The 18,144-nt window shown below is 38.2% G+C and overlaps 1 protein-coding gene across 14 annotated transcripts in view; it reads left to right on the top strand.

Annotated features, from left to right (window-relative positions):
- ZNF236 (zinc finger protein 236) overlaps positions 1–18,144 on the top strand; it is a 98,996-nt gene that overhangs the window by 63,595 nt on the left and 17,257 nt on the right. For 10 of the 14 annotated variants that reach the window (XM_052788383.1, XM_052788385.1, XM_052788386.1 and 7 more), the window contains 7 exons: positions 4,489–4,854; positions 6,821–6,966; positions 8,281–8,524; positions 8,984–9,163; positions 10,453–10,605; positions 11,966–12,156; positions 13,835–13,966. In XM_052788383.1, the coding sequence (XP_052644343.1) occupies positions 4,489–4,854; positions 6,821–6,966; positions 8,281–8,524; positions 8,984–9,163; positions 10,453–10,605; positions 11,966–12,156; positions 13,835–13,966 (1,412 nt within the window). Of the gene's footprint in view, positions 1–4,488; positions 4,855–6,820; positions 6,967–8,280; positions 8,525–8,983; positions 9,164–10,452; positions 10,606–11,965; positions 12,157–13,834; positions 13,967–14,772; positions 15,929–17,015; positions 17,134–18,144 lie in introns of those variants that run through there. The other 4 variants (XR_008235365.1, XM_052788384.1, XM_052788381.1 and 1 more) reach the window with 4 other exon arrangements.

The raw sequence follows: 18,144 nt of genomic DNA, 5'->3' as shown, positions 1-18,144 counted from the left end.
TACTTTGAATAAACAGTATTATTACAGCCTTCTGTATTAGTAGGCTTATAAAGCAGTCATAGTCTTAGCTCATGGAAAAACTATGTATTCTATTAGAATACATAGAATTCTAATAGAATTCTTATTATTCTATTCCCTAACTATTTAATTTCAAATCTGCTGTAGCATTTCAATGCTAAATGATTTTCCTGAGCAAGAGGGTGGAGTGGGAGAATTTTATAAAATTGAGTTAAAGAAAAAAATTCCAAATGGAAATGTTTGTTTTGCTATGTAGATTGAAAAATAAAGACTACAAAATTTGAGCATTGAGCTATTTGAATCATGCAAGCTGAATATAAACCTAATTTCTGTAATATTTAGGTTTTTACAGTGGTTTCTTTGTATTCCTGAGAGAGGTCTGATTTTAGTAGTATTTTTCAACCCCAATTTTGCACAAATTAAAAAAAACCAACCTCTTTAAATCTTTCGTACTTGTTTTCTTCTTACCATTGAACTTTGGTAATAAACCCAATCCTAAACTAATTAATTTCTAAAACTGGCTACAGTTTTGCTAAGGTGCATTATAAGCTTTTTTTTAAAAACGCAAAAAAAAAAAAATAGAAAGCTTTTAATGCTGTGTCGTGGTTTAACCCCAGCCAGCAACTAAGCACCACACAGCCGCTCACTCACTTCCCCCTCACCCAATGGGATGGGGGAGAGAATCGGAAGGAAAAAGGTAAAACTTGTGGGTTGAGATAAGAACAGTTTAATAGAACAGAAGAGAAGAAAATGATAATGATGATAATAATAACAAAAGGATTGGAATATACAGAATAAGGTATGCACAATGCAATTGCTCACTACTCGCCAACTGACACCCAGTTAGTCCCTGAGCAGTGATCCCTCCCAGGCCAACTCCCCTCAGTTTATATACTGGGCATGACATCCCATGGTATGGAATACCCCTTTGGCCACTTTGGGTCAGCTGCCCTGGCTGTGTCCCCTCCCAACTCCTTGTGCCCCTCCAACTCCTTGTGCCCCTCCAGCCTTCTCGCTGGCTGGGCATGAGAAGCTGAAAAATCCTTGACTTAGTATAAACACTGCTTAGCAACAACTGAAAACGTCAGTGTGTTATCAACATTATTCTCATCCTAAATCCAAAACATAACACTATACCAGCTACTAGCAAGAAAATTAACCCTATCCCAGCCAAAACCAGGACAAGCTGTAATATATAATTATTTTGCTCACGGAAGGTCCCTTTCCAATTCAGTGTATTTGTACTTTCTACAGTTGTTTAGTAAGAAATGCCACTCGTGTGTGTTACAGCAGATCTCTGTAGATCAGTATCTTGTCTCACATAGTAGCAGATGCTAAGGATAATGAAAAGAACAAAGCAGGGATTTGATCATGTTCCACCAGGTTCAAGCAGTTTGCAAGTTGTGGGACTCTGAACTAGAGATTGTATCTTTTTGCTCACTACCTTTAATGGAATATTTTTCATTAGTTTTATCCAATTGTTTTCTGAACCCAGAAAAACTGGGTAAAAACAAATGGCCTCTAGTACATCCAGTAGTAATAAGTTCCTTGATTCAACTTTGGTTTTCGGTGTGCTATCTGATGATTTTGTTCTTAAGCCCACTAGTTCTTTTGTTCGAGAAGTAATGAGAAATTGTTCCCTGTTTTTCTTTTTTCAAGCTTTTTATGATTTTACAGACTTTTTAATAATACAAAACAGAGCTTTGTAAAATATTGTTTTAATATCCTTAACAGGATATTTTCCAACCTGTTGTTCATCCTCTATTCCACATTATATATGTTATAATTTTGACTAGCTTGGGTCCTCACTCATGTGCTTAAAGAACTCCCTTGCTGACTTCCAGCCTTGTGAAAATTTTCCATACAATCCTACCTTTTGTTTTCAGTCTTATAAGTGTTTTTCTTTAATTCTGTCCTTATATCCCATGACATAATTTTTTCTAAGGTCCTTTCATATAAAACCAGAGTAAAACTCCAAAAATCAAGATACAGTTTTGTTAGTGAAAATCTAGTCTCCTTCAAAGAGCTCTCATATATATTTGTGAAGTATAATTTTGGCTACAAAAGCCACATCAAGTTTTCCCTATTATAACTAATTTGATCTTGTGGCAGTTTTTTCCATTTTCTTTCATAATTGGGCCAGCTTGTGTTGGATGAACATGAAGTTTAACTGGTGTGCAGTTTCTACATTTGAGCCTGGATCCCTTTTCAGAGGGCTGTTTTAATCTGTGGGCTATGCCTACCGCTAATAGTTCATTGGTTTTATGTTGAGCCATACTTACTTTATTTAAATGATCAATAAAAAAAAACCTACGCTGTGATTGTCTGGAACTCCCCTAACAACAATTCAGTTTGAAAAGCTACTCTGCTCCTCCCTCACCTGTAAAAGAAATTTGCCTGGGTAGGAACCTACCTGACTTCATCTGTAATAAACATTGATGCAAATAGTTTGGGGTTTTACTGTAGCTTCTATTGTATCACCACCTTTCAGACCTGCAGGCTGGCTGGAAGTTCTTCTGTGACATATATGGTTCTTTGGCCAAACACTTAGTTCCTGTAACCTGACGTAGCATATAGTGGGATAACTGAAGTCACACATCATTGTATTTCTGCCTTCATTCTTTTCTAATTTCCCGTATATGTAACAGTTCTTCTTAACATTTTACTTGGGTAGCCAGTAGCATGGCATAATTGTAGATGCAATAAAACACTCAATTTTATTATATTAGGAAGCAATGACAATTAGGCATTTGCCATTCCCGTATGACTTTTCATCCCAGTTTGTGTTTATCTTCCCTCCAAGTTTCCCTTGTGGCCACTAACTCCTTGTCCATGTAGTTTGACGTTCTAGTTCATCCATCTTTCTTTTTTCTTTGCAGATTCCTAGTATTTATACAAAAAGCCCAAGAGTCAGGTCATAATCTGATTGAATATTTTAATGTTTTGTTTAAACGGAACTTCAGATGTTCAGTTTGTTCCTTGCTGCTTACTTTTGTTAACTTTTCTTTCTCTGTGTGTCTTTTTTTTGTGTTGGTTTTTTTTTTTTCCCATATCTCCCAATGAGTATTTTTTTTCTGTAGTGGAAAAGCCTGCTAGACAGGGTTTTTTGTGGACTCTCTATGTGGTAGACAGCTTTGCTGCAGCCCAGATCCCCATTGTCTTAATGGTTCATGTTACTCTTGGGCTCTTTCTTCTGCGTTATTTAAAACAGAACGTTGTCAGAGGTTTACTTAGTTTTGTTGAACAAAAAGTGACAACAATGTTAGGGTTTTGTAATCTAAATCTGTAATCTGAAGTAAGTTGAATTGTAATTCAGGAATTTGATGAGAGATTCTTCTGTGTGAATGGAAACTAGAACTCAATAGCAGGAATCACAGGCACACATTGGTTTTGTGACTTCTTTACCAACTGTGAATGACTAACATCACCAGAATACAGTAGTGCTTTCCGATCTGGAAATTGAGTCAACTTTGTTTTGGTGTTGATCTAATTGTTTGCCAGGTTAAAAGGGTAACTTAGTCACACTTAGTACTACTTTTTTTTTTTTTTTTTTTTTTTTAAATGTATTTTTCCATCACAGCTATAGAGAAGTCTTGATTTTATTCTTTGGTAAGGAAGCTATGCAAAATACATTGATTTCTTTCCCTTGTTTAGCTAGGAAGCAATATTGTGCTGGAAGGCCTTGAAATTTCAGGATTTACACTGAGTTTTCAGCTGCAGTGGCATGTTTTCTGCCAGATATTTACATTATGCTTTTCGTGAGTTGTACAATTGGGCATATGGTTAATGAAACGAACTCTGTAGTTAACTGTCGTTATTTGTAGTACATTAAAAATTTGATTTGAGACCAAGGATTTTTTTCAAATGTTATTCAATCTGAAAGGAGAACAGAGAAAGAGGACCGTATGTGTATAGACCAGATTTCTGTACTTCTAGATTACTTTGAGGTGGTTGGTATTTTGGTTTAGAATATTGTCTCACTTACAAATTCTATTCATTTCCTACTTGTAATCCATTAATACTAATCAGTATTGAGGTAAAGGCTGAAAAAGAAGAATAAAGCTGCTGGAATTAAAAAGGAAATCAGTAGCTAAGTAAGGAGAAGCCAAATGCACAAGAGGTCAAGATGAAACTTAATTCTCCAGTTTTATGAGCTGTGTACTTGAAACAACTTTATAGTTGCAAAGGTGAGATGATGAGGAGGACAGAGGCATTAAGGGGACCAAACAAGATTCTGCATGAAAGTTTTAACAGCATATTGAGTTTTAGAAATAGGAAAAAATTAAGATACCCTTCATTGAGATCCTTAATTCATTTGAAAAGCAGTCAAAATTATAAAGAAAAAGGCTGGTTATTTCAAATTTATTCTGTTCAAATTAATTTACAATCTGTATTTTTTTAAATTGTTGGTAGCAGTATTGATTTTTAGAGGTTTTTTCACTTACCTTTCTGTTTTTGAAACTTTTCCAGGCCAGAAGCTCTTCAGTTGTCATGTATGCAGTAATTCTTTTTCAACAAAAGGGAGTCTAAAAGTCCACATGCGTCTGCATACAGGAGCAAAGCCCTTTAAATGTCCACACTGTGATTTACGGTTTCGTACGTCAGGGCGCAGAAAAACCCACATACAGTGTCATTATAAACCAGAGACAAAGAAAGTTAGGAAGCCTGTCGCCCGTACTTCAGCTGAGGGACTACAACCAGTCAGTCTTCTTAATTCATCCTCAACAGACCCTAATGTTTTCATCATGAATAACTCCGTTTTGACGAGTCAGTTTGATCAAAATTTACTTCAGCAAGGACTTGTGGGCCAGGCTATCCTGCCTGCTTCAGTGTCAGGTAAAAATGGATGACTTTTTGGTGGTGGTGTTGAGATCAAGTACTGAACTTTGCTTTCTATTAGAGTTCAGAAAATTATGCCAAACACTACTTCCAAACAGGTAAGAGTTGTACTGAATTCATGATTCGATGCACAGTGGTGACGTAAATAGAAATTTATTTATTTAAGAATGAAGGGGAAATGAAGAGGTGAGGTTCACCTAAAAAGATCTCATTCAGTTCTGTTGTGGTGTTAAACTGCAGAAAGGAAGAAAATAGAGATAATGAGTAGCTGGACTACTTGTGTTCTTTTTGGTAATACTCTGTTGCCTTTTCTTAAAAAGGAGAGAAGCAAAACAGTTATTCTGTAAGCTTTCCATTCCATAAGATTTATTTTGTATTCAAGCATTCGATCATAGAGCAAAGAAAAGTTTGTCTACACCAGTTACGTGAATAATGAAGAGTGTGTTTTAAGTGCACATGCTCTGCTGTACATGTGTAGTTAATAGTACAAACCACACCCCCCCAAAAAACCCAACCAAAACCCAAAGAAAACATTTTAGCGATACAAAAAACTGCTAGTGTAGGCATGTATGTTAAATAATTGTCTAGGTTATGAAATCTTACCGATTGACAGTGACTACAACTGCATTAGCACATTAAATGTGCCGCAGCCCATTCTTTGACTCTAAGGCCAAGTGGCACAGAACATCCAACATACTTCATGTTGCAAGAAAATGACCTTTTGAGAATGATCCTTGCTAACTTCTAAATTGCTTTCAGGAATTGTTTGTGTAAGTACTAGCTGGCCTCAGGCAAAGTTGGGACAGGGACGGTTTTAAAAGCAGAATAGTGTTTAGGTCTCTGGAAATGTTCCGTGGTATTGTTCAATTTACTACTTAAGTTGTGGGTCTTGGACTGTCTGTCACTTCTGAAAGCGAGACTCTGATTTCCTGTGCTTCTTCGGCACCTTTTTTCGGTACGTGTCTATGATTTTGAAGGTATGCCCACAAATTCACAGTAATGTATCAGTCTTATATTTAACTGTAGCCATTCCAGTTTATCTGATTTGGTGTAAACTGTTGTCCAAAACCAGTAAATTGCTGGTTGTTTGGAAGATACTGGTAAATATTATTTGACAGGCACAGTTTGTGATTAAAAACTGTCTGATATTTGCTTGGATTTTTGAGTGAACACAATAAGGAGGGGACTCTTTGGCATGTTCAGATCTCCTAGAAAGAGGCAGCAACCTTCTTAAATCGAGATTAGTGATGTGGGTTTTGCCCAGAGCAGGTATTTCTTGGGGGGCATTGTAAAGCAGATTTATTATACTAAAGGATTTTGGAGAGGGAAGGATAGATAGATGTTTTTGAAGCATCAACCAAAGGAAACTTGTTGATCATACTAAAGGTGTTTGGAGAAGGTATGTCAAAGACAAGGTGACTTTTTCCTTATATTCTCTCAAGACCTTTTGTAGAGGTAGTCTATTCAACTTTTGAAATCAGGATCTTTCTAAGTTCTAAAGATTTTTGGATTTCAAATGCTAATGTACCTTTATTTCCATCCACGTGAGTACATAGGATGAACTTTGATACCTTCTTGAACAACGTTTGTGCTGTGCAAAAATGTGGCAGTAGCTTTCATGTGTATGTTCAGTACGTATGTGTGAGTGCTGCTTGTATTTAGGCGCAGCACACTCTCCAAGGAAATTGATACCAAATTTCTTCATTTTCCCAAAGCTACTCTGCAGTGGTTCTTGTTTTGTAAGGTGCTAGCTGGTGCTTAAATAATAACAATCCTTGAATTACATAGAATTTATGAAGCTTTAAAATAGGCAATAATGTACTTCAAGGTATTTTTCTTGGCATAAATAAATGTGTGTGTGTGTAGCTTTTGTATTGATTTAATTTATAAAAATAAACAAGCTGAAAGAGGCAGTCAGTAATGATAAAGAAAAACATTATAATATAACTGTTTTCTTTGGTAGCTGGAGGTGACTTAACTGTGTCCTTGACAGATGGTAGCTTGGCCACTCTTGAAGGAATACAGTTACAACTTGCTGCTAATCTCGTTGGACAAAATGTTCAAATTTCTGGAATAGATGCCACCAGTATTAACAACATAACATTACAGGTAGGTTGCTTGCAGTTTTTTGCTTTTAATTTTGTAGAGTCACTTTAAAGGCTGAAGGAAGTTTAAGAAGCATACATAATTCTGGAAGAGTTCCCATTGAGTGAGGCATGTGGCAATACCATGCTATATCAGTTGTACCATGTTAGAAGACTTAAAGAATAGTTGCACAATGGGGTTTTTTTCTGGTTTGGTTTCTTTCTTTTTCAGTTTTTCAGGTTTTTCTGCCCTGCTAGGATTTTGTATTTTTTTTCTTTTAATTGCATTTTTGCAATTAAAATATGTATTTTTTTTCTTTTAATTGCATTTTTGCAATTAAAATATGTATTTTTTTTCTTTTAATTGCATTTTGTCTTTTCACTTCAAAAGCATTTTAGGCTCCCCACCCAACCCCCCAAAAGAACCCCCCACCCCAGAAACAGACCAACCCAAATTATTGTACAGAATGTTCTTTTCCTTAACATAAGACATCTGTGTTATTTGGCAAGCTTTTAATATTTGGATTCACAATTTAAATTCTCATTGAGCTTGTAAAATGAACAACAGAAAAAGGTGAGATTATTATATTTAAAAATTTGTATTTGAAATTATGTGGAAGAATGAATTTCATGAACTTGGTTGTGTTTGATCAGTTTCACAGAAACATTGAGGTTGGAGGAAACCTCTGGAGGTCACCAGGTCCAACCCCAAGGTCAGGGAAGGGACATCTTCAGAGTTGCATCGGGTTGCTCAGAGTCTCTCTACTCAAGAAGTTGTTAGCGTAAAATGAAGAAAACTATATTTTAGTTTTGTTTTCCCCAATCCCCAAACATCCCTAAAGAGTAAAATGTCTAACTGTTCCGAACAGCTGTTTGACTGTGAACTGGGACCTTACTGAGCCCTAGGAGCTGAAAAAATAGATAATTTCTGGTATCAGTCTTCCCTCTGCTCCATGCCTTTTCACTTTCAAAGACCTGAAGGCAGTGATAAGCATTACATGCAGCAATAAGACAGTACAGAATGCCAGCAGTGCGGGTACCTGGTACCCAGCATACTCATATGTAACGGTGATCATGATTTCCCAAACATTTTGGTGAGAGAAGGGAGTGAAGTATCTATGGGTGAAGCTGAATAGGCTGTTTACGTAGTGACTTTGGAGACTAGCTATATACAGACACTTTAAAAAATAAATTTAAGTTTAAAAGGGTTAATTATAAAGTTTAAATATTACATATACTCTATACACAATGAATATAAATTCTGGATTTATGTTAAGAATATTCACTTAACCTGTAATTTTTAACTTCAGATTGATCAGATTGAAAACTTCCTTTTCAGATTGATCCAAGTATTCTACAGCAGACATTACAGCAAAGTAATTTACTTGCTCAGCAGCTAACTGGAGATCCCAGTATGGCTCCACAGAATTCCTCCCTCCAGGCAACAGAAAATGCAGTGCCAGCTAATGTGGTTATTCAGCCTATATCAGGCCTCTCTTTGCAGCCCACAGTAACATCATCTGCTAACATGACAATAGGATCCCTATCTGAGCAAGAGTCTGTGCTGACGACCAGTGCTAGTGGTAAGCAGTGTCAATAGTTTTATTGTGCTTTGAATTTCTTAGTTTTACTTATGGTATTACCCACAGTGAGAAAATCCTGCCCCCCTCCCCCTGCCGAATACTTCATTTAATAAAATAGGCATACAGTTCTTATATGAGCATCTTCAGCAAATTTCACAACTTTGTGTTACTATTTTTGAATATTATTTTTTCAGAAGGTGGACTATATAATGAAAATACTGAAGGACATTCATAGTCTTTAGAAAAATAAAAAGTCTTTGTTCTGAACATCTTAACCCACAGAGGAATAAATTGGATATGAAAACAATTTAATCTTTAGAGTACAAGTTCTAGCATCTTACCTTGGCTACATCTTTTTTAGTAGTTCAGAAAATAATGTATTAATTGCTTTAAAAAGTTGTGTCTATTATAAAGAAAGGATCTTAATGGAACTTTTTTGTTCTACCCTCTTATATTTAGGTGCACAGGACATCTCTCAAGTCATGACTTCACAGGGTATGGTATCATCTTCAAATGGACAGCATGAGATAATGTTGACCATAAATAATTCCAGTTTGAGTCAAGTTCTAGCTCATGCTTCGGGTTCTACTACTACAAGCTCATCAGGAAGTCCTCAAGAAATCACTCTTACAATATCTGGTTGGTATTTTTAATGATCTTTAATGGTACCAGATCTTCATTTTATAAGGTAGCTATACAGTAGCATTTGAGGATGTTTTCACAGTCCACAGCTTTGCTGTGGTGTATTTTTTATATTCATCAGCTTTAAAAGATATTCCCCAAATCTGCTTTTGAAAACCAAATACATTTGCTTTGAGGATGTACCTTAGATTGGTTCCCAATTTTATTCATAGCCTTGAGTCAACAGATGTTTATCTTGGTGGCAAAGCCCATATAACCAGTTCTTATTTCCTTGCTGTGCCTCACCTGGGGTAGTGCAACTCCTGGGTAGTACTGGGATGGGAACCAGCAGGGCAGTCTTTGGGGATGAGTTTATTTAATCTAGTTTTCTTTAAATGCCTGTGGAACCATGCTCTAATAAATGTTCTGATCATTCTTTGAGGTGTACTATTCAGTCTTTATAATATGTAGTTTAATACTTCAGGTCTCTCTGAATAAACTCAGACTGACTTTCTTACTGCCTCCAAGAGACTGATCCTATATATACTATAGATATCTATTTCCCCCAAAGACAGTTTGTATTTTGTGTCATGACATTTCTTTAACAGATCTAGTATAATATTTAGTGCTTTTCTCTTTCTTTTCCTTTTTTTTCTTTTTTATTGCTTTCTTTTCCTATTTTCTTTTTCTCTTTTCTCTCTTTCTATTTTCTGTAACTTGTTTAGTGGTTTCAAGTGTCATGACAATAATGTCTGTGTTAAGGTGCCAGGGTCCCCCACCTATGTTTTTCTGCTTGTTAACGGATGTTCATTCATCCAAGAAAAATAGAGTATAGGTGTCCAACAACTGATAGAACCTGCTCTCAGTTTCTATATGTTCTATGCTTGTTGACCATTCCACAAAATTAACACCATGTGAAGTTGCATTTTTACAAAAGAGTACATATTCGATGCAATTCGTTATCCATATTGTAGATCAAAAAAATCCCATTTTAACCATTAGCCTTTAGTTTGCTTGATTTTTATAGTTTGATGAAGTTGGTGCCTTGAATCTAGATAAGTAAGATCAATATTTGCCTAAATATTAATAATCTCAGCTATTTCTCTACATGTTAGTATCTAGATACACATTATCACATCTGTATTAAAAACTTGTCAAACCTCTGCATAAAAATCTGCATGTTTAGAAATTAATTTTGTATTTTGGTTGTCTTTTATTATTTTGTGATTACTTGTTTATAGTTCTAAGTACTGTAGCAGAATAACATTGAGACATTTCCAGTTATAATAGGACTAATTTCTATTCAGGCCAAGATCTTATTCAGCATAATTCTGGAAGCAGTGATCTGAATAGTGGTTTAAGGCTGACAGCGCCAACCATCAGCAGTCAGACTACAGGTGCTACATTAACTATAAGCAATGACCAGCTTCTTTCTCAAGGCACTTCACTAAATGCTCCAGGTATGCATACAGTGATTTTTCTAATTAAAAATAATAATATTTTGTTAAAAAATAAATATTAGACCAGGTAACTAAATGTGAAGTGGTATAATCTTGCACATTAGGATTCAGGAACTACACGGCTTTGCGTGTTTTCTCACTAGCTTTAAATTGTTACGCCAATTTAAATGAAGTTTACTCCACATACTAAGAAGAAAATAAAAACAATAAGACATATCTAAAAATAATACTTTGAGGCAGTTACAAGAATATTGAAGGACTATTTCTATAAGTTGGAGGATGAAGAAATTTGATACATTTGCTGCAGACAGATGATAAAATATCCTTTATATCAAATTTGCTCTAGTATTCAAATTTTGAGATTTTAAATGTGTATGAACTTCTACCTATATCTGTTTATGTATACAAACACATGTGCGTGTATGTAGTTGTTCATACTTTCAACCAGTGCAGCAGGTTGCATTGGTTGCACTGATTGATTGCAGCAGGTTGCACTAATACAGACTTATGACTGAAATGTAAATAATTTTCTTCACTCTTATGCATGCCTAAATTTTCTATATCTTCCTTTTCCTTCATCCGTCTCCTTTCATAGCTTCCTTTAGTGCTCGTATACATCTATAAAGCAAATCTGCTTTAATGTCATACTGGGGGAAGACTACCCCACAGTATCCTGTAAGATTTGAAGGTTAAGGTGTGCTCTTGTGTAATGAATTAGTAAATGAGATAGTAAAAGCAGACAATTGTATTGTACCTTCTGTAGTATCTTCTCAGGTTTTTGAGGCTTATCATAAACTGAAAGCCACGAGGCCTCTAGTGTTGTATTGGAGAATGTATAATAAACTTATACAGCTGTTACAATCAAACTGTTATGAAATACCTATTAATAATAAACTGGCCTTTTTTGCTATTATGGATTTTCAAACATGTTGCAAGGATAGGATGGGAGTGTTGTGTTACAGAGTTACTGAATTTTGGTTTTACTGCTGTGAGTCGAAGTGTATTTCATTGAGAATTCTGAAAGTGGTCAGACTACAGAAGCGTGTAACCTGAAACTTCTTCAGGTGTCTTTTCGGCAATAAGTCATCTCCCACGTGCCATGTTACAAAGTTATTTTGTTGCAGTATGATGTCCACTGAGCTACATTTAGATGTAGTTTTTCTAATTTTATCATCTGAGACTCTGACAATTTTTGACATGTGATTAATTGTTTAACTGATTTATTTGCTTCCAAAATAGAAAGGCCTGACAAATGAGAAATAGAAATAAAGTTAAATTAAGTTTGTGGCTAAGAGTTTGTGTATGTAACAGGTTTTTTTTGTTTTTGTTTTTGTTTTTTACTATTTTACATATATTCCAGAACTTAATACAACAGGTGGAACAAACCTTCCTCCCACAACACCCATATCTCAGTCTACAGTTTCTGCTCAGAATTTGGTAATGTCTTCATCAGGAGTTGGAGGAGATGGTAGTGTCACCTTGACTCTTGCTGACACTCAGGGAATGTTGTCAGGTGGTCTTGATGCAGTTACACTTAATATCACTTCACAGGTAAGAAATGTTTTTCTGAAATGACAAATAAACTAACATTACTGTCTTACAGGGCAGGAATTGGAGATTTTGCTTAGAAAATAATTTTGCCCTGAAAATACATAGTATTTGAAAAGTCAGTTAACTTTCAGCCACCAGTGTGTGCACACTGGCATCTAGAAGCATAAACTATTTAAACAGAAATATAGCTAAATTTTGCAGAGGTTTTGTTGCAATGAACATGTAGGTTCTACTGTTTCAAATGTTGTTTGAGATCAACTTTTAGTGATAAACTAAGCTGTGTACTTCATCATCACTATTCGGTAATACAGCTTAGTATTCCTAAACTTTTTATTGTTTAATGTGGTAAATTTTTCTTTTCCTCCTTGTGAAAATGAGAGTTCAAGAGCAGTTGTGACAGTTCCTTTCACAGCAAATAACAGGACAGAATCTAAATTAAATTGACTGTCTTTAATAACAGGTAGTGTTACAAGAAATTTTATAAGAATAGTGTTTTATGGGCTATCATCTCCCCAGTAGCTTTAGCATTAGTTTTGTTTTTATCATAATTTAAGATTTTTGTGGTGTCATTAAGAGCCAAAGACATGTTGGGAAAATAGAATGTATAGAGTGGGAAGAAAAAAAACAATCCATACATAATATTAAAAGACTAGAAAGTGAAAATTTAGGGTCATTGCATGGTTGGCATTTCAGTGTAGATTTTACATCTGAAAACTTGGGCTGTTTCTTCTACTTTCTTATCTTACCTAGGTTTAGATTTATTTTTACTTACTTTTTGACCTGAACTAAAATGTGTAAATGTATATAAATGAAAGACTATTTGTCTAGCATATGGTGTGATTAAACCTGTTGAGGCAAAGCTTGTGAGGATGATCATATGCTTCCCTCTGCAGTTTTGCTCTGGGGAGGGGAAGAAAAGACCTTTAAATAGTTCTTATGACACATATGTGATTTCTGGCGTCACAGAGCAGCAAAGCAACATGTGGTTTCATTGCAGACTTTGTAATAATTTAAGCGATTACATTTGGCAGTATTGATGTTTATTAATAAAACACTATGCCTCATCTTAATGCAGGTATAAATAAAAACAAAACGCTGTTTGGGGCACTATGCAAATGCAGTCTGTGTTGCAGGAATCATGTTGAATAGGCAGGTAGTACATAAAGGTGCTGCATTTCCTGCAAAAATTGAAGTCTTTAACAGTAGTGTAGAAATAGTAGTAGTAGTATGGTATTAGTAATGGTGTATCTTAAGTAGTAATTTTGTACCTTGATTTCATGTAGTTTGCAAGTAAATTTAATTAAGGGATTTTAAAAAAGGAAAATACTGTGGGAAGACCATGCAGGAAAGCAGAATATAGGGGTTAAAGAAAGTATCAGCTGAAGAGACAAAGATAAGGGAAGGCTGCAATATTCAGCAATTGATGCGAGGCTGGGAAAAATTAATCAGAACTGAATCTCTACTCTTACAGACTTACAGCTGTTGTTGCCTGTAAATAGTTAGACTTAAAATGGAAGGAGAAAAGGAGAGAAATTGTTCAGAGAGGATTCTGGAATGGTCATTATGAAGGAAAAAAAAAAGTAGTTTTGAGGTGTAAATATAATTTACATGACTACAGTTAGCTGTTTAAATATAGTTATTCTACCTTTTTTTTTTTTTTTTTTCCCCTCTTCAACAGGGTCAGCAGTTCCCTGCTATACTCACAGATTCCAGTCTTGCTAGCCAAAGTGGGTCAGGCTCACAGCAAGTCATACTGGTGAGCCATACACCCCATTCAGCATCTGCAAACTCTGATGAAATAACGTATCAGGTAGATACAATATATTTCTGTGTCTTTTCTGGGTAAAGAACATTATATAATCAAAGCACTGGAATGGTTCCTCTATATTCTGAAGCAGGAAGACCGATGTCATTCCCAATTAAGAGTATAGGGAAGAGGTTCACTGTGACTTCCTAGTCACCCAGATTCTGTTTTTAAGTTTTGAGTTAAAAACACTTTTTCATATACAGAGAAGAAATGCAATTAATAACGTGTTTCTTTTTACAAATGACATAACCATGCTTTCAACACAGACTGCCCCAAAAATTTCCAGTAAGTTTGTAATTAGATAATAAAATAGACAAAGTTGAGAGCTGTGGAGAAAAGAAAGCACCTATTGCTACACATTTTCCATTCTCTTTTTGTAACCAAATTGCTTTAATAGTCGTGCAGCATAAAGTCTTTTCAACTTGTTATGTATTTGAATTTCAATAGAAACTTTTACATATGTAATATAGTATTAATATTAGAAAAAGTAGTTCAGACTTCTCTTGTTGAAGGCAAAATGAATGTTTTCAACCAACTTGGTAATGTAAGCTCTAAAATAGGAAAAAATGGGAGAGGCAGCTGGTGACCCACAACCAAGCAAAGAAGTAGTAGACTGGACTGGCAAGGAAAGGGCAAGAGGTGGGCAAGCTGTGGCTGATATAGGCATGAGAAACTTCAAAAATAATAAGGACTGAAGGGAGGGGGCCTGCCTCAAGTGTATATGTATGAATAAAGGTGCTGAGGCAACGTAATAGGGGAAACTTCAACACTCTTCTTGGAAAAATTGTCACAACTGGCTGTCTCTGAAGTGCCTGTACACTGGTCCATGCAGCATGGGGAACAAACAGGAGGAATTGGAGGTCTGCATGCAGTTGCAGGGCTGCAATCTCATTGGAATCGGAGAGAGAAGGTGCTACAGCTCACACAACTGAAGCACTGCCATGGCTGGATTCAGGATCTTTAGGAAGAACAGACTGGCAAGACAGCAATGGGAATGCATGGAGCTCTGCCTGGATGGTGAGCCAACTGAGACCTTATGGGTAAGGATTGGCAAGCAGACCAATGTGGATTGACACTGTCGTGAATACTAGCCATCTGCTACAGATTGCCTGATCAGGAAGAAATAGAAGATGAGGCTTTCATGTTGGTCTTGGACAACCTGCCCTAGCTGACCCTTCTTGAGTAGAGGAGTTGGACTAGATGATCTCAGGAGGTCCTTTCCAACTTAAACATATCTGTGATTTGCAGTCTCTGGTCTACGTGGGTTACTTCAACCTGCCTAAGATCTGCTGGAAGGGCAACAAGCAGGGCACGAGGAATGTAGGAGATTTCTGGAGTGCGTTGATGATAACTTCCTGATACAGATGACTGAGAAGCCAGCAAGCAGAGGTGTTCTTTTGGGCCTGATAATTGCGAACAAGGAAAAACTGGTTGGGAACGTGAAGGTCAAGGATATACTTTATTGCAGTGACCATGAGATTGTGGAGATCAGGATCCTGAGGGAAGGAAGTAAGGCAAATAGCAGGATCACAACCCTGGGCATCAGGAGAGCAGACTGTGGGCTGTTCAGGAATCTGCTTGTGTGGTGGGTTGACCCTGGCTGGATGCCAGTACCCACCAAAGCCGCTCTATCACTCCCCTCCTCAGCTGGACAGGGGAGAGAAAATAAAACGAAAGGCTTCTGGGTCAAGATAAGGACAGGGAGAGATCACTCACCAATTACCATCATGGGGAAAACAGACTCGACTTGGGGGAAATTAATTTAATTTATTACCAATCAAATCAGAGTAGGATAATGAGAAATAAAACCTGAATCTTAAAACATCTTCCCCTCACCCCTCTCTTCTTCCCAGGCTTAACTTTATTCCTGATTGCTCAATCTCCTCCCCTCCCAGCAGTGCAGGGGGACAGGGAATGAGGGTTGCAGTCAGTTTATCACACATTTCTGCCGCTCCTTCCTCCTCAGGGGGAGGACTCCTCACACTTCCCCTGCTCCAGCGTGGGCTCCCTCCCACGGGAGACAGTCCTCCACAAACTTCTCCAGTGTGGGTCCTTCCCATGGGCTGCAGTTCTTCATGAATTGCTCCAGCATGGGTCCCTTCCACGGGCTGCAGTCCTTCAGGGACAGACTGCTCCAGTGTGGGTCCCCCGCGGGGTCACAAGTCCTGCCAGCAAACCTGCTCCAGCGTGGGCTCCTCTCTCCACAGATCCGCAGGTCCTGCCAGGAGCCCACTCCAGCATGGGCTTCCCACGGGGTCACAGCCTCGTTCAGGCATCCCCCTGCTCTGGCGTGGGGTCCTCCCCGGGCTGCAGGTGGATATCTGCTCCACCGTGGACCTCTCTGGGCTGCAGGGGGACAGCCTGCCTCACCATGGTCTTCCCCACAGGCTGCAGGGGAATCTCTGCTCCAGCACCTGAAGCATCTCCTCCTCCTCCTTCTGCACTGACCTGCAGGTCTGCAGGGTTGTTTCTCTCTCATACTCTCAGTCTCTTTGGCTGCAGTTGGACCTGCTGCGCAGGTTTTTTTTCCGCCATCTTAAATGTGTTATCCCAGAGGTGCTACCACCATCATTGATGGGCTCGGCCTTGGCCAGTGGTAGGTCTGTCTTGGAGCTGGCTGGCATTGACTTTGTCAGACATAAGGGAGGCTTCTAGCAGCTTAGCACAGAAGCAACGTCTGTGGTTCCCCTGCTACCAAAACCTTGCCATGCAAACCCAATACAGCTTGGAATAATCATATGGTAAGCAGACCTGGAGAGAAGGAAACCAGGAGAGCTAGTTGATTTCAAATGTTGTCCTCCTCCATGCTCGGGAATTGTCAGTCCCCATGTGTAGGAGGTCAAAGGCGAGAGGAGCCCAGCATGGAGGAACAAGGAGCTCCTGACGAAACTCAGACATAAAAAAGAAGCATACATAAGTGGAAGCAGGATCAGGTCACCGTGAAGGAGTGCAGACACCATTCAAGGAGACAGGGATGAGTTCGGGAAACACAAAGCCCACCTGGAGTTGAGTCTGAAAGGCACATAAAATGTAACAAGATGGGCTTTTACAGGTAAATCAGCAGCAAAAGGAAGATGAGTTGGCCTGCTACTGATTGGGACAGAAGACCTGGAGACAGGATTTGGAAAAGGCCGAAGTACTGAGTGCCTCTTTTTGCTTCATTTTTACTGGTAAGATTTGTCTTCAGCAATCCCAGATCACCAAGATCAGTGGTAAAAGGTGGAGCATTGAATATGTACCCTCAGTAGAGGATCACGCACAAATCAAATCCGTCGGTGATGGGATACACTCGTGAGTGCTAAGGGAACTGGCTGATGTTGTCATGAGATGAATGTCTATTATCTTTGAAAGGTCATGGTGATCAGGAGAGGTTCCTGATGACTGGGAGAAAGCAAAAATTACTCCTACCTTCAAGAAGGGCAGGGTTGGATAATCGTGAAAGTACAGGTCAGTCACCCTCACCTCAGTCCCTGGAAAGGCAATAAAGCAAATAATCCTGGAAAGCATTTCCGAACACGAGGGACAAGGTGGTGATTAGGAGTAGTCAGCAGAGATTTATGGAGGGGGAGACATGCTGAACTGACCTGAGAGCCTTCCACAATGAAGTAACTGGCTTGGTGGATGAGCAGAGCAGTGGATGTGGTTTGTCTTGACTTTAGTAAGGCTTTTGATGTCATCTCCCATAACCTCCTCATAGGCAAGCTGATGAAGTATGGGCTAGCTAAATAGAACAGCAAGGTGGATTGAAAACTAGTTCAACTGCTAGGTCTCAAAAGTGTTGTGATCTGTGGAACAAAGTCCATCTCAAGGGCAGTCATTAGTGGTGTTCCACTGGGTTCAAGTACTGGGGCTAGTACTGTTCATTAGTGTTCTTCATTAGTGACGTGCATGATAGAACAGAGTGCATGTTTGGCAGGTTTATCAGTGATGGAAGACTGGAAGAAGTAGTTAACAGACTGAATGGGTGTGCTGCCGTGCAGAGGGACTTCAGCAGGCTGGAGAACCGGGCCAACAGGAGTCTCAGAAAGATCAGTAAAGGGAAGTGCAAAGTCCTGTCCCTGGAGGACAACCCCATGCACTAGTACACACTGAGGGCAGCAGGAAAGCAGCTTTTCTAGAAGGACCAGGGGATACTGGTGGACAAGTAGTTGGCCACAAACCAGCAATGCGGCAAAGATGGC

This window comes from Harpia harpyja, chromosome 5 (assembly GCF_026419915.1).
Source record: "Harpia harpyja isolate bHarHar1 chromosome 5, bHarHar1 primary haplotype, whole genome shotgun sequence".
NCBI lineage: Eukaryota > Metazoa > Chordata > Aves > Accipitriformes > Accipitridae > Harpia > Harpia harpyja.
This window is presented reverse-complemented; position numbering and strand designations above follow the sequence as displayed.